This window comes from Mytilus californianus, unplaced genomic scaffold (assembly GCF_021869535.1).
Source record: "Mytilus californianus isolate M0D057914Y unplaced genomic scaffold, xbMytCali1.0.p SCAF_3, whole genome shotgun sequence".
NCBI lineage: Eukaryota > Metazoa > Mollusca > Bivalvia > Mytilida > Mytilidae > Mytilus > Mytilus californianus.
The window spans coordinates 102,449,012-102,463,185 of record NW_026262679.1 but is presented as its reverse complement, the minus strand read 5'-3'; the positions used below and the strand labels follow the sequence as shown (position 1 = coordinate 102,463,185).

Genomic DNA, 14,174 nt, shown 5'->3' with positions numbered 1-14,174 from the left:
TGAGACAAATCTCCACCAGAGACCAAATGACACAGAAATCAACAACTATAGGTCACCGTACGACCTTCAACAATAAGTAAAACCCCGCATAGTCAGCTATAAAAGGCCCCGAAATGACAAATGTAAAACAATTCAAAAGAGAAAACTAACGGCCTGATTTATGTACAAAATAATGAACGAAAAACAAATATGATGTACAGCAACAAATGACAACCACTGAATTACAGGCTCCTGACTTGGGACAGACACATAAAGAATTATGTGGCGGGGTTAAATTAGTTTGAAGGCGTCAACCCTCTCCCTAACCTGGGACAGTGGTGTAACAGTACAACATTATCATAAGAACAAATTATAAAAATCAGTTGAAAAGGTCTTAACTCATCAGATGGATACAAAGCAGAAATACATATAACAAAAACACAGATGGGACGTGGCAAAGTACTTATACATCCCCACAAGTACACGAATGGGCTGTGTTTTGTTTGTTTGTTTTTGTTTGTTTTTTGTTTTTTGTTTTTTTTTATATATCAAATGATTCATGACAACTCAAATGTTATGTTTATAAAGCTCAAATGACTTTATGTCCTGTAAAAGAAGCGCAAATGTCCTGTAGAAAAAGCGCAAATGTCCTATAGAAAAAGCGCAAATGTCCTTTTTTAAAAAGCGCAACTGTCCATTAAAAAAAGCGCAATATATTCCACAACGGGGAACCAAACCATGGTGGTGTCTGTAAAACTTTTGAAAGGAGGATTTCAACTTTACCAATTGGAACACTTGATGAAATAAAACCCTTGTATATACCAACCCTCTATCAAGTAAATCATCAGTGGCGGATCAAGGGGAGGGGTTCCGGGGATTGGAACCACCCTTTTTTTTGACGATCAATGCGTTTGAATGGGGACATATGGTTGGAAACCCCCCCCCCCCCTTTTTATCCTGGGTTGGAACACCCCTTTTAAATTTGGCTGGATCCGCCCCTGATCATGATAGGTAACGCGAGCCCTGGAATCTCGCATCAACTCAGAGATACATATGATCAATATGCAAGCGCTGTCAGATGGAATATACTGAAAAATGGAAAACTTAAACTATAATAGACGGCCGTAAATTATTGTTCTTTCCAAGTTCTCAACCGATCCACATTTACCATTTTAAGGACAACAGGTTCAGTTCAACAAGACATTTCGGCACCATGTTCAAAAAATATTTTGGCACCCATTTCGGAATTTTTGGTCTTCAATGCTCTTCAGTTTCGTACTTTATTTGGCCTTTTTATCTTTTTTTACTTGAACGTCACTGATGACTTTTATGTAGACGAAACGCGAGTCTGGCGTACAAAATTTTAATCCAGGTATCGATGATATATATTGGTTTCGGGACAAGAACAAATCAGCTATTTTTTTATTTATACGTCATGTATATACATACAGATTTATAAGCTTTGTTCATGATTGTTTAACTTTGTGATAAAAAAAAAAGGGCCATACGCGACCAGAGACATATATAGTACCCTAGCTGTATGTCTCTGACTACACAAATCCTTGCATGGTAAAAGTTAAGGCAGTAATAACAATATTATTTCAAGTCAATCAATTGGACAATTGCGATCAGCATATTCACCAAACAAAAAGGAAACCGTTTGAATTGTCCAGTTATGTAACCAAACATGACGTAAAAGGATTATTCCTGCTACATTTCAGTCTTCATCTATAAGAAGATCCTGTACGGAATTAAAGATGAAAATGCCGGTGACGATAACTGTAAACTAAGTTAATCTGATACTACAATATACGCCGCGATGATAGTCAGTGGTTTCAGCAAAAATAAAAATAATAAAAATAAATTTGACGCACTCTGCTCGGATCATGAATAGTAATCGGTTCTATTTGATTTATTTGTATGTATGTCCACTTGTACTCATTGTTGAAGGCCGTATCTATCATACCCACGACGTCTCTCTGACGGTCTCAGTGTAACTTTTTCATTAGTATTTTCATAGACATGAGGCTGGGACTACTGTAGTATGCTATGTCCCAGATATAAATGTCTCTGGTGTTTTACATTATTTTAATGATCTCAAGAAAATTTCCGTAGTCAATTTATCTCTCTTTAATTGAATTGTATTAAATTGCTTCTGGCATTATTTACATGTAAAAAAACAACAACATTGCATAGCTTGCGGCATAAGCCACGTTTTATCGAATCTTTCCTTTATTCGAATTCATATCCCATAACTATATTCACTTCCGTTTTCTTTTCATACCGGCATTGTACTAGTCTCTAGATTAAAGGTTTGTAGTATTACAAAAGTGTGAATATTATTAATGATTCGGTATATTTTTAATATGTATAAAATCTGTTGTAAAGAAATTCAGGCAAATGTTTCGATCCGATGAAATAAGTGAATGCTTTTCAATGTTCAAATGCTTTCCCATGCATTGTTTCGTCTGTCGACGTGGCTGTATAAATTTTTGACAATGCCTGACGCGAGATATTTTGCCATTTGCTTATTCCTGATAAGTATTGCTAATGTTCTAACATCAAGATTTTGAAAAATGAATTATACTATAAACGTTTCTTTCAATTAGAAATGTTTATAACAGCTGTGTTAGTGGGTTTGCCGAAACCTCCCCCTTTTTAGGTATTCATTCAATAACAGTTCCCTGGATACGTTAATAATTTTATTTTTTAGACGAGGATTGAATCATCTCAATGGCTAGTAGGATGCATGGGTTCTGGTATTAAAAGGGAGGTTGTTGTGGCTACACCTCCAAATAATTTTTGGGGGGGGGGGGGTATTCAAGTACACTTTGTAGGGTGAGCTCAATTAAGTGGCGTATATTTCAGCATAAGGGTTTTGGATTGTAAAAAATTAGCACTGTAGTTAACAAAATAACATATTTGGGATCTCCTGTAGTTGGTGATCGCAATACTGGTATACCGTGCACAATACTGGTATAAAAATTTTGTACCAGTATTGTAACTTTTAAAAAAAAAGACAGCAATACTGGTACATTACTGATAACCCAGTATTGTAGTTGTATTGTTGACTATAATTTAAGGTGTATAATAAAAAAATGAATTTTAAGCTAAAGAAGATATTGAAGATCAAACATGTCAAAAGGGGATTAAATGAACTCAAAAAGATTAAAGAGGAATATAGTGAAATTAATCAACAACCAGTTAAAAATAATCACGATACTCATAATTATATATAAGCCCTAATTAAAATCAAAAAGATACATGTTACACAAATAAACAAAAGATTATTGTAATTAACTCATATTATTCCAACAATTGTTAATTATATAAAATAATTGCTATTCATTTTATCATATTTCTATGTTTTTTTTAATTCAATTTAGGTAAAATAAAATAAAAGCTTATTATCATCTGAGTTATTGTTAAATAAATTCAAGCAAATTATTACACTCTTAACACTGTAAATTCAGCATTTACATGTACAAAAAATGTATGCCATCATATATTTTTTACAGATATTTCAATACATGTACACATGTATACTAAGATTATATGCATTTGTTGGTCTTTTATTTTCTAATTTATCTTTCACAATAAAAGATATCAATATCCATTAAACATAAAAAGTTGCTTAATAGGGGAACCTGATTATAATATATTTAACTACATGAATGTTTAGGGTAATTAAAGCAGATGATTCAGAACCATGGGCAACACAATTTGTAGCAGATATATCAACTGGTACAAATACTAGTACTAGACAAGCACTCCATCACCTACGATAGTAAGAGAGCCGTACAAGTGCCATCTAAAGAAGCTGGTCATGTTGTTAAGCGTAAGAGAAAGTCCACAGAGACTGAATACCAATACAGAAAGAGGAGGGTTGCAGAAATGCCATCTGAAGAAGAAATAGACAATACCAATGCTGATGATACAGCAGCTATAACAGCAATGTCAATATAAAATTCACTAAAATATACTATGAGTCTTGGAAAGAGAGCGCTAGAGCTGAAAGAAGAAAATAAAGAGTTTGTTGAAATGCTAGGACAGTACTGTTCCCTTAAGAAAAAAAGACATCAGAAGATTTAAATCTTTCTTTGATGACAATCGCAGTGTATCATCATTTAAACATGCAATCTATATGTCCAATCATTCCTTATAAAATTGTCATGTCATATGTTAATTTCATTATGCATATATATGTGACACCTACATGTAAGTCCTTTAATAAATTTAAAGATTAATTACCTATATGTATTGTTTATTTAAAAAAGACACAATACTGGAATACAATACTGGTACAAAATTTTATACCAGTATTGCGATCACCAACTACAGGAGATCCCATATTTGCCTTGGAACTGAATAGGATTTAAACAATATATAACAAACATGTATAGAATTGTGTTTTTAATTTCAGATGAAGTTGTGGGTGGCAGCTATACTGTTATCTTTTACCTGTTATACATTTGGAGATGAGGAAAATTCAGCTCGTTTGTTAGCATCTAAAAATATACTCAATCAGTATTTAGTAGAAGGAAGAGATTTAACAGTAGAATATAAAATATATAATATAGGAGCTAGGTAAGAAAGTTTGTTTCACTTTTTTCTAAGAACATTGGAAATTCAATGTTTAAGGTTCATCATAACCTTTCGGCTAATAAGGCCGTATTAACACCACAAATTACTGCATATGTTTTTGGAATAAACAAGTACACTTAAAGCTTATCCATGTAAAATATTTGAAAGATATAAAACAGTGAGGAGCATAAAAACCATAAAGGACCTACGCAAAATAGTGATAACTGGTCAACTTTGTTGTAAACACTAAGAGTTGCAAAGTTAACTTGGTATATAAATTGTAATAAGTAACTTAAAAGTTACAACACTACAATCATGACATTAAAATTTGGCAGTACAGAAGTTCTGGATACTGTGCATATGTTACATTTCTTGACTGACCCTTATACGGACAGCAGTGGTACTGACCCAGTGTTAGTATAATACTATAGGCATATTTAACATGTTTAACTGATTTCATTGTGTATTACCACTGTTTGTGATGATATAATATATGAATTGTATGATGTTACCTACAAATTTAAGAGTTAAGACATGTTTAAGAAACTAAACATTTATGGAAATTCAAAGTAAGATATATGGTGTATAAATTGCCAAAGAGACAGTTGTACATATAAACATTTTTTTTTACATTTGATTGATTTGTAATGTATGTTTAACTCATTGTATTCTGCTATTATTTCAGTGCTGCCTTAGATGTATCTCTGCGGGATGATGGTTTTCCTGAAGCAGATTTTGAAGTAATTCGTGGGAACTTAGAAGTTAAATGGGACAGAATTGCTCCGTATCCTTTCTCAACCACATGTTACACACCATCATAAGATCAATAGCTATGTGATCATGTGTGATATTGGTTTGAAAATCATTAATCTTTTTGGTTTGTTCCATAATATTTTTATTCTTTTGAAGTTTTAATTAAAAAAGGTCTTTAGAAAACAAGACCATTTTCACTTAATCTGGAGGATAAATGAAATCATGAATGGTAAAATGACACTAGTCAATATTGGTGTTTTGACAGAAAAACTTTCAGAATGTTTCTGCTAAAGAATAAAATTGTACTTCATCAATCTCACCAGAGACTTTTACTGTCATAACTGTAATTTTCGAATGTCTGTGTATAATAGAAAAGGATTAAACTGTATTTCACAAAAATTAAACCTGATAAACTTTCCCAATGACTTTACTTTTGAAAAAATGATTACATGTAGTTTCCAATCTGTGCAAACAGTTGTTTTTCATTGGAGGTTCCTACATCATATTACAACTAGTCACTTCATGACTTGATTTGAGATACTTACATTATCATGGGTATACATTGAAAATATGGTGTTTTGTTATTATATAAAACTACTACAAATGAGACTTTTGCATTAGTGTACAGTGATATTACGATAAACAATTGATATTTTTTACTAATTTTTTTTGCTCTCGTTAGTTTTGCTTAAAAATTTATTTAATATTCATAGAATACTGAACATTTAAAAAAATGATAAAATTAAGTACATTTGAGAAAAGTGTAAGTTATTTCCTTAACTTGTAGTGCATCTAATGTTACACATGTAGTTGTAGTGAAACCACTTCAATATGGATACTTCAACTTTTCATCTGGTGTTGTAACTTACAAGGATACAGAAGACTCAACTGAAAGCACTGTAAGTTTGTATAAATTGTGTGCAGTGTGCTTAGTGAAGAATGCATTTCTGCATTTTTTGCTTTTTGTTACAAAAAGTGTAAGTTGTTCACATTAACATATATTTCACTTTCAGATCATTATGTTTTGTACTCAATATCATGATATATATGTGAACATTAATTTTCATTCTTTGATGTATTTTAGAGGGGTTCAAATTATCGGTGGTCCTATGTCCGTGACCTTCCATTTACGGGTTCGGACCTTCCCACTGGTAGTTAGTTACACCCGACGGACTTTTGTATTTTTGCAAGTTAAAAAAGTTACAAAAGCATTTTGAACAAAAAATATAAAAATCTAGTAAATGTACTACATATAATTTTGAAAATATGCAAATTTATTGAAAGGAAACTTATGTGTTTGCTTAAATTCTTCACAATTGATTTGATGTGTAGTCACATGAACGGTCGTCATACAAGATACCGGGAAACTCAAGAATATAATATTAAAACATAACTAGTAAACGGTATGAGTCTGTATGGTTTGGGGTAACCTCTTCCAGAAGAAAACCTGATGAAATGGGGGATACAGCGGGGGGGGGTTGATGAAACGGCTTAATGCAACCAGAAAGACAAGATCTGACTAAAGACCAAAAATTTACAGGGAAAAACAAGAACATATTTTTTTCCAAACGTGACCCAGTGAAAGGGAAAGTGCCCTGGTTCGTTGGACAAAAAACTTAAAATTTGATCCCATAAAAAATCTTTGGTGAAAAATTACCACCAAGCATCTATATATCTTGCCAAAAAGTGGTTAAAAAAAACTTGACCCCGAGTTTGAAAACGAAGTTGAGCCGTTATCTGACAAAAAGTTAGGCTTGTGCGATCTTCAGCAGTAATTGAAACCAAAACAATTAAAAAGATACAAAGTGTTATTTAACACAGCATTTAGTGTTGGGGGAAAGGGGAAGCTTTTTTCTGACAGAATTTATTTAAGATATTCAGAAAAAAAATTAACAATGGAGTTAGATATGATGAGTGCTTTGGAATGGTAAGAATTTTCTGTTTTGATAAATTGAATTTTCAATTAAAATTGGACCTTCTAAGAATAAAGGAGGACCTTTAATTATTTTTGGTCAAAGGTCCTGGACCTTCCATTGCCTAAAGCAAATTTGAACCCCTGATTTTAACGAGTTGTTATGGTTATGAGACTTTATTATGGCAATTAGCTGTGAGACGATATTTTAACAGTTATTGTTTTGCTGATAATAATGAAATATTTTTGATATTAAAAACCCTGAAACTTTTTGACCTGTATTTTACTGTAAGACTGACTATTATACATGTGTAATGTACATCAACATGTATTCCACTGTGATTCAAGTAACTGATTCATGAAAAATACCAAAAAATGATATACAATGAAGAGCAGCTGAAATACAATTCTTAACCATACGGGTACATATCATGTTTTTAAAAAATTTATCATGCTGCATGTTACAAATTCAACCTTATATTAGAATATACATGAAAATTAGAAGAAAAATAATAAATCCTTGAGAAAAGATTTCTAATTTTAGCATTTATGAATTCTTTTTTTTTCTTCTCTGTCATTTATCCCATGAGACAGAGTCTGAGAATCAGATAATATCTTTTATACTGGGGCCTCCAGTAACGATATTAATTTTATATTGATCCATTGTTCTATGCACTATGATGATAATTCTGTTCTATTTATAGATTGGATATACTACTGCTCCAGGAGAAGGAGGGATTGTTAATAGTAAAGATTTTGATAGAAAATTCTCACCTCATGTAGTAAGTATTACAAAATATAAGCTTATCACCATTGTCAAACACAGTTAATAAGTCTTCAACTGGTGTAATTAATGTTAATTACAATGTTACGGCTACACTGATGTACAAGTATACTATTCATATAGTATTTCACAATATCTAACATATCTTATATGGCAAGGGACAGTACAAAAAACAAAAAATCGTGGTATTAGATATCTAACATAATTTACAATTAGACAGATACTATTAAATTTAAAACTTAAATGATATCTATCACATTTACTTTTAAAAGAGTAGATATTGTCTGATTAATCACTATGAAACAGGTTTACGTTGGGTGACACTCAAACATTCTAATTTATGTACAACATACATATAATATAAGGAGATGTGGTATGATTGCCAATGAGACAACTATCCATCAGAGTTCAAATGTATGTTTTTACTGTTGGTTATTTACCATAATGTTATATAAATCTTGAACAAGATCATGACCAGAAGAGAAAATCATAAGATCATAAAAGATAAGGACCAGAAGAGAATAATATCATGCACACATAAGGCAAGTCATACCAATTTTCCCGATATAATTAAGCTTTAAAGAATGCTTAATAGGTATGCTCTGAATCTGTGAACCAACAATAAAGTGATACCTTTATACTTATATTAAATGGTTTGAAATGAACTATTTAAATGAAATTTAAACATGTATTAATTTTTTTTTCAGTTGGACTGGTCAGTGTTTGCTGTGATGACCCTGCCATCTTTAGTCATTCCATTTCTACTATTTTACAGAAGTAAAAGCCGATATGACCAACCTAAACCAAAGAAAAATTAACATTTGTCTATGCAATTATAATTTTTCTTTAATAAAAACTTTTATAATTTTATTACCTGTTTTCATAAGATCGCAAAACATTTTGCGGTCATATATTGGTATCACGTCGTCCGAAGACATTTGGTTTCCAGACAATAACTTTAGTAAATGTAAATAGAAATCTATGAAATTTAAACACAAGGTTTATAACCACAAAAGGAAGGTTGGGATTGATTTTGGGGGTTATGGTCCCAACAGTTTAGGAATAAGGGGCCAAAAAGGGGCCCAAATATACATTTTTATACAACTTTTGCGGTTGTATATTGGTATCACGTTGTCGTCGTCCGAAGACAGTTGGTTTCCGGACAATAACTTTAGTATAATTAAATAGAAATCTATGAAATTTAAACACAAGGTTTATAACCACAAAAGGAAGGTTGGGATTGATTTTGGGGGTTATGGTACCAACAGTTTAGGAATTAGGGGCCAGAAAGGGGCCAAAAATGAGCATTTTTCTAGTTTCCAGACAATAACTTGTGGAACGGTGTATGGATCTCTCTGAAATTATACCATAAGTTTCCATACCACAAAGGGATGGTTAGGATTTGCTTTGGGGGGTTATGGCTCAAACCGTTTAGGAATTAGGGGGAAAAACAAAGGTGTTCTGGTTAATGGACAAATACTTTAGTACAAAACATAATTTAAAGCATTGTAAGGGAGGTAATTCAAATACATCATTTGAATTAACTCCCTTACACTGCTTTTAAATTATGTATAAATAATGGTTAATGAACAATTAAGACAATTTAAAAGCAGTGTCAGGGAGGTAATCCAAATATAACCGTAATGATTACCTCCCTTACACTGCTTTTAAATTATGTTTAAAGAAATGCATATTTATAAAGGAAGACCAATAAAAATATCTTTTTTTTACAAAAAAAATCCATATGCAAGATTTGACACCATATTTTAAATTCTATTATAAAATAGATTAAGGTAGCACTATGGTAAATTTAAATGGGTAATTATGGTTGCAAACTCCATTGGAAATTTGAATTGAGATTATGACCATATCTTGGGGGAAAAATGGGGGGGGGGTTAAGGGGGTTAATACGCATCAACATAAGTTTATTGCACAAAAGCAAAAAAAAGAGGGGGGTAAATTTTTTATTTTTTTTTGTGGGGGGAGGGGGGTCAATTTGCAACAGCACAGTGTGTTGCACAAAAGCAAAAAATTGAATATAAATTCAAATCATATAACCATATCTAAGTTCTTTGACTACAGTTATTCTGTGTCAGAAACCTTTTATGTGTCAAATATTTAATTACAATCCAAATTCAGACCTGTATCAAGCGCGAATATTGTGTCCATTTTTGCCCCAACTGTTCAGGGTTGGACTTCTGCGGTCGTATCCAGCTGCACTCGGCGAAGCAATTTATTATTAGCTCACATGACCCAAAGGGCAATGACCCAAGGGTCAAGTGAGCATTTTTAATCAATTGGCGTCTTGTCTTTGTTCATAAACATTTACAAAAAACTACAGCACCAATTGGAACCAAACTTGGCCACCGGTAGCATTGGGGTATCCACTTGAAGAGATATGTCTGATGATTCTGCATTTTTGTCATAACCATAAAAAACTATAATAGAGAGAAAATCTTTATATTCCAAAAATGATAAACAAGACAAGGTATACTATAAGGCAATGTTTTGAAGACTCATTTTAGGAGTTAGTCCCCTGAAACCACAATGTTTTCCCTTTTTGCTTATTATTTTGAAAACTATAATTGATAATGAGAAACATTAAATTGCAAAAATGATCAGCAAGATGAGATCTACAAATTTGTCAACATAACAAAATCATCGGTTGACTTCTTATAGGATTTTTGCCACTAAATGAAAATGTTTACCAATTTTTGTCTCGCCTTGACAGAGTCAAAAAGCGAGACATACATGTAGGTATGCTGTTTCCGGTGGCGGCGACGGTGTCTTCAACAATGTATTAGTTTGTGATTAGGTCAAGTTTATGGTGAACCACAAGTGGTAGGTCAATCATATTTGGTATGCAGTTGTAATAGCATTGTCACATCTCATTTCCATGGAGATTATTTGGCCCTGCCCCCTCAGTCATGGTCTATTGACTTAGAAACTTTTGCTTATTTTACATGTATTAGTTTGTGATTAGGTCAGTTTATGGGGAACCACTAATGGTAGGTCAATCATATTTGGTATGCAGTTGTATTAGCATTGACATATCTCATTTCCATGGAGATTATTTGGATCCACCTCCTCAGTCATGGTCTATTGACTTTGAAACATTTGCTTAGTTTTCATGTATTAGTTTGTGATTAGGTCAGTTTAAGGGGAACCGTTAGTGGTAGATCAATGATAATTGGTATGCAGTTGTATAAGCATTAGCACATCTCATTTCCATGGAGAATATTTTTCCTTACCTTTCAATCATGGTCTATTGACTTTGAAATGTATTGGCATTTGCAAGTTCCATTTCCATGGAGATTATATAACCCCACCCCCTAATTATGGTTCATTGACTTTGAAATATTTACTTAGTTTACAAGTTAATGTTTGTGTTAAGGTTTGTTTAAAGGGAACAACTTATGAAAAGTCAATGGTATTTGGTATGCAGTTGTATTAGCATTGGCACATCTCATTTCCATGGAAGTTGTTTAGCCATGAACCTTCAGTCATGGTTCATTGACTTTGAATATTTCCTTAACTTACATGTTAAAGTATTGCTATTTTAATTTCAATATTTGCATTATCAAAATAACAAATAGGCGAGACATTTCTCTGTGTTAACAGTTTATTAGGTTGTTTTGTCAAACATAAAGTAAATGAAGGAAAAACTGTTACCAGCAAACTTGACCAGCAGAACATGCTATACAAAATAAGTCAACATGGTAGAAATGATCATACTACTCCCTATAGGAGTAATTGAACTTAAATGATGATTTTTGCATATTAAAAAAGTAATAGACATGCTATTTTATCAGTGTAGATAATTTTTAAAGAAATGCATGTATTTATCGGTCATTTTCCTGTGTTGATTTTTAATTGTATTTCTTTTGTTTGTATTTCTTTTGTAATTCCACATGATATAGATTAAAAAGGGGAGCGGGAGAGCTCTAAAAATTTAGTCAGCAGCTGTCTTTTGTCATATCTTAAGGTCTTTTTGGAAAATTTCGTTCTTGACACATCTCTTTATTCATACACAAAATGTTGGGTATGCTTTGTTAAAGCGGACATTTTGAACTCCCCCTCCCCATGAGGGAATAAGCATAGATAAACATGACGAGTGAGTTTTGACATCACCTGTCCTCTGTTAGCTTTTCACATTTTTATTTTCTATTTGAGAACTACTAAACAGATTGAAACTAATTCTGACATAAATTTCATTACAAATTTCTTTCCAAGCATAACTTTATGAGATTAATGATAGGAAGAACCTCTCAAACGAACCTCAGTAAATGTTCATTGTGTGGCATTGGTGGCACATATATACGTCCAATTGAAACCCTGTGGAAAGCTGCCCAATGCTAACACAGCAGATTTACTTTTTCCCCGGGAATACTGAAATGTGTGCCATTGCAATTATCTAGCAGGCTGTTATGTTATTTATAACTTAATTGTTTTTCATACTTTTGAAATATGTCTAGAGTAACCTTAAAAGGTTGTCGAACAACCCAACATTAATGATGTTGCACAAAGGAAATAGTGCTCAATGGAAAGTCTTGCATTGTTTTTCTGTGCTTTTGATAAGAATGTTAAAGAACAATTGTATGAAATAATTCATCGCCGAAACCTTCTATGTACAAGTCGTTTACATTTGTCAAATGGCAAAACGTCCATGAAAATTGTTTGGCAGTCATTTTAACTTGCAAATGTTTAAGACGAAAAGTAAATTTCCATGATTTATAATTAATACTATGCGTTATAGCCACAGGGACTCGGTTAGCAGATTAACATTTTTTTGTATATCCTGCCTATTTGTATTACATTATTAAAGTATTTAACGTTGTCTTTGTTTTTTAAGCAATGTGCAGTTTACTATCCATATCCCTATACTGAAAAATCCTAGGTAGTTGCATTGAAATAGTCGATATATTATATCCCAGTTAAAACTGCTTGATTTTGAAAAAAAATAATTTGGATATTATTTTCACTATAAAATTATATACCGGTATATAAAAAAAGTTTCTAAAATATATATACTGCATCATTGCAAAGCCAACAACATCAGCATTTTGAGTGATAATAAAATTACCCCACCTCAGATTGTTTCCAGTATGATTTAATCCGTTTGTGTGCAGAGTGACACCTACTGATCCAACTTAAAATACTTGCACAACATATGAAAAGTCTAGTACATAGTGGAACTAAACCATACATCACAGTGAGACTCCATAATTCTGATGAAGATATCCCAGCATAAGTTAAATTCCAATGATTCATCAGACTTAATGTTATTTGTCCAGATCTAGCATACATGGCATTTATAAGCTGTTGCTATCACTGGTGCCAACATTATTAATGTGAAAGCATCAGACAAATTGTAACAACACATCACAATATATAAACAAAAACTGAAAATAAGCCAAAAAGGGTGTCACTGATAACCAGGGAACATATGGGTTATGTTGGCTTGCTATGCTATTTAAGTATACACAGTCATGCCAGTACCTCCTTTTACTCGTATGAAGTAAGAAATTAAAGACATTTATACATTTGCTTCAATATTGGTGGTCCATATACATTTGAAGGAGAAATCAAATAAATTATGAACTACCACTGTGATACATTAGTAGATCTTGGTTTTAATCATGGCCAGATCAAACGACAGACCTGAAAAACGGCAGTTTCTAGTTCACTGCTAATGTCAACTGATGACTAGTCTTTTAAGATGTAAGCTTGTAAACCTAGCACATAAAAAAAATTATGCATGCAGTGTGTTGGTTATGATAAAAAAGCAAGGTCCATCATAATGAACACAACAACGTTCATATCGATATTAGCATTCTATACATGTATAATATCTTGTGAAAAAATGTATCGTAAGATTGAAGCTTCCAATTAATTAAACTCATTAAATCACCTTTTCATACATTCCCATGATAGATGCTTTTGCTTTTTCGGTTAATTCAATGGAGACACGCTTACATATGAAACATCTTCTCAGACATTAAATCTTTAAAAATGGATACACATTTTAAATTAATTCAGAATATGGTAATCGACCTCTAAAAAGTGTGTAGGATAGTGGAAAACAGTATAGTACAGAAAAAATGTTGAAACTTCGATATTACAATCTGTGATAAATAATTAAACCAACTCTTCCACGATTTT

At 32.3% G+C, this 14,174-nt stretch overlaps 1 protein-coding gene across 1 annotated transcript; it reads left to right on the top strand.

Moving 5' to 3' along the window:
* Positions 1–2,236: 2,236 nt before the first annotated feature.
* LOC127735585 (translocon-associated protein subunit beta-like) lies at positions 2,237–8,882 on the top strand. The gene is made up of 6 exons (XM_052245829.1): positions 2,237–2,291; positions 4,403–4,566; positions 5,249–5,347; positions 6,104–6,215; positions 7,933–8,010; positions 8,720–8,882. The coding sequence occupies exons 2-6, from the start codon at positions 4,403–4,405 to the stop codon at positions 8,828–8,830; spliced, it is 564 nt and encodes a 187-aa protein (XP_052101789.1). The 5' UTR covers positions 2,237–2,291; the 3' UTR covers positions 8,831–8,882.
* The last annotated feature ends 5,292 nt before the right edge of the window (positions 8,883–14,174 follow it).

Excerpts from the sequence above, each read along its gene's own strand:
- LOC127735585 (XM_052245829.1), top strand. The coding sequence starts at position 4,403 with ATGAAGTTGTGGGTGGCAGCTATACTGTTATCTTTTACCTGTTATACA. Across the intron at positions 5,348-6,103 it reads AAATGGGACAGAATTGCTCC|TGCATCTAATGTTACACATG; the intron begins GTATCCTTTCTC and ends CTTAACTTGTAG. Across the intron at positions 6,216-7,932 it reads AAGACTCAACTGAAAGCACT|ATTGGATATACTACTGCTCC; the intron begins GTAAGTTTGTAT and ends TTCTATTTATAG.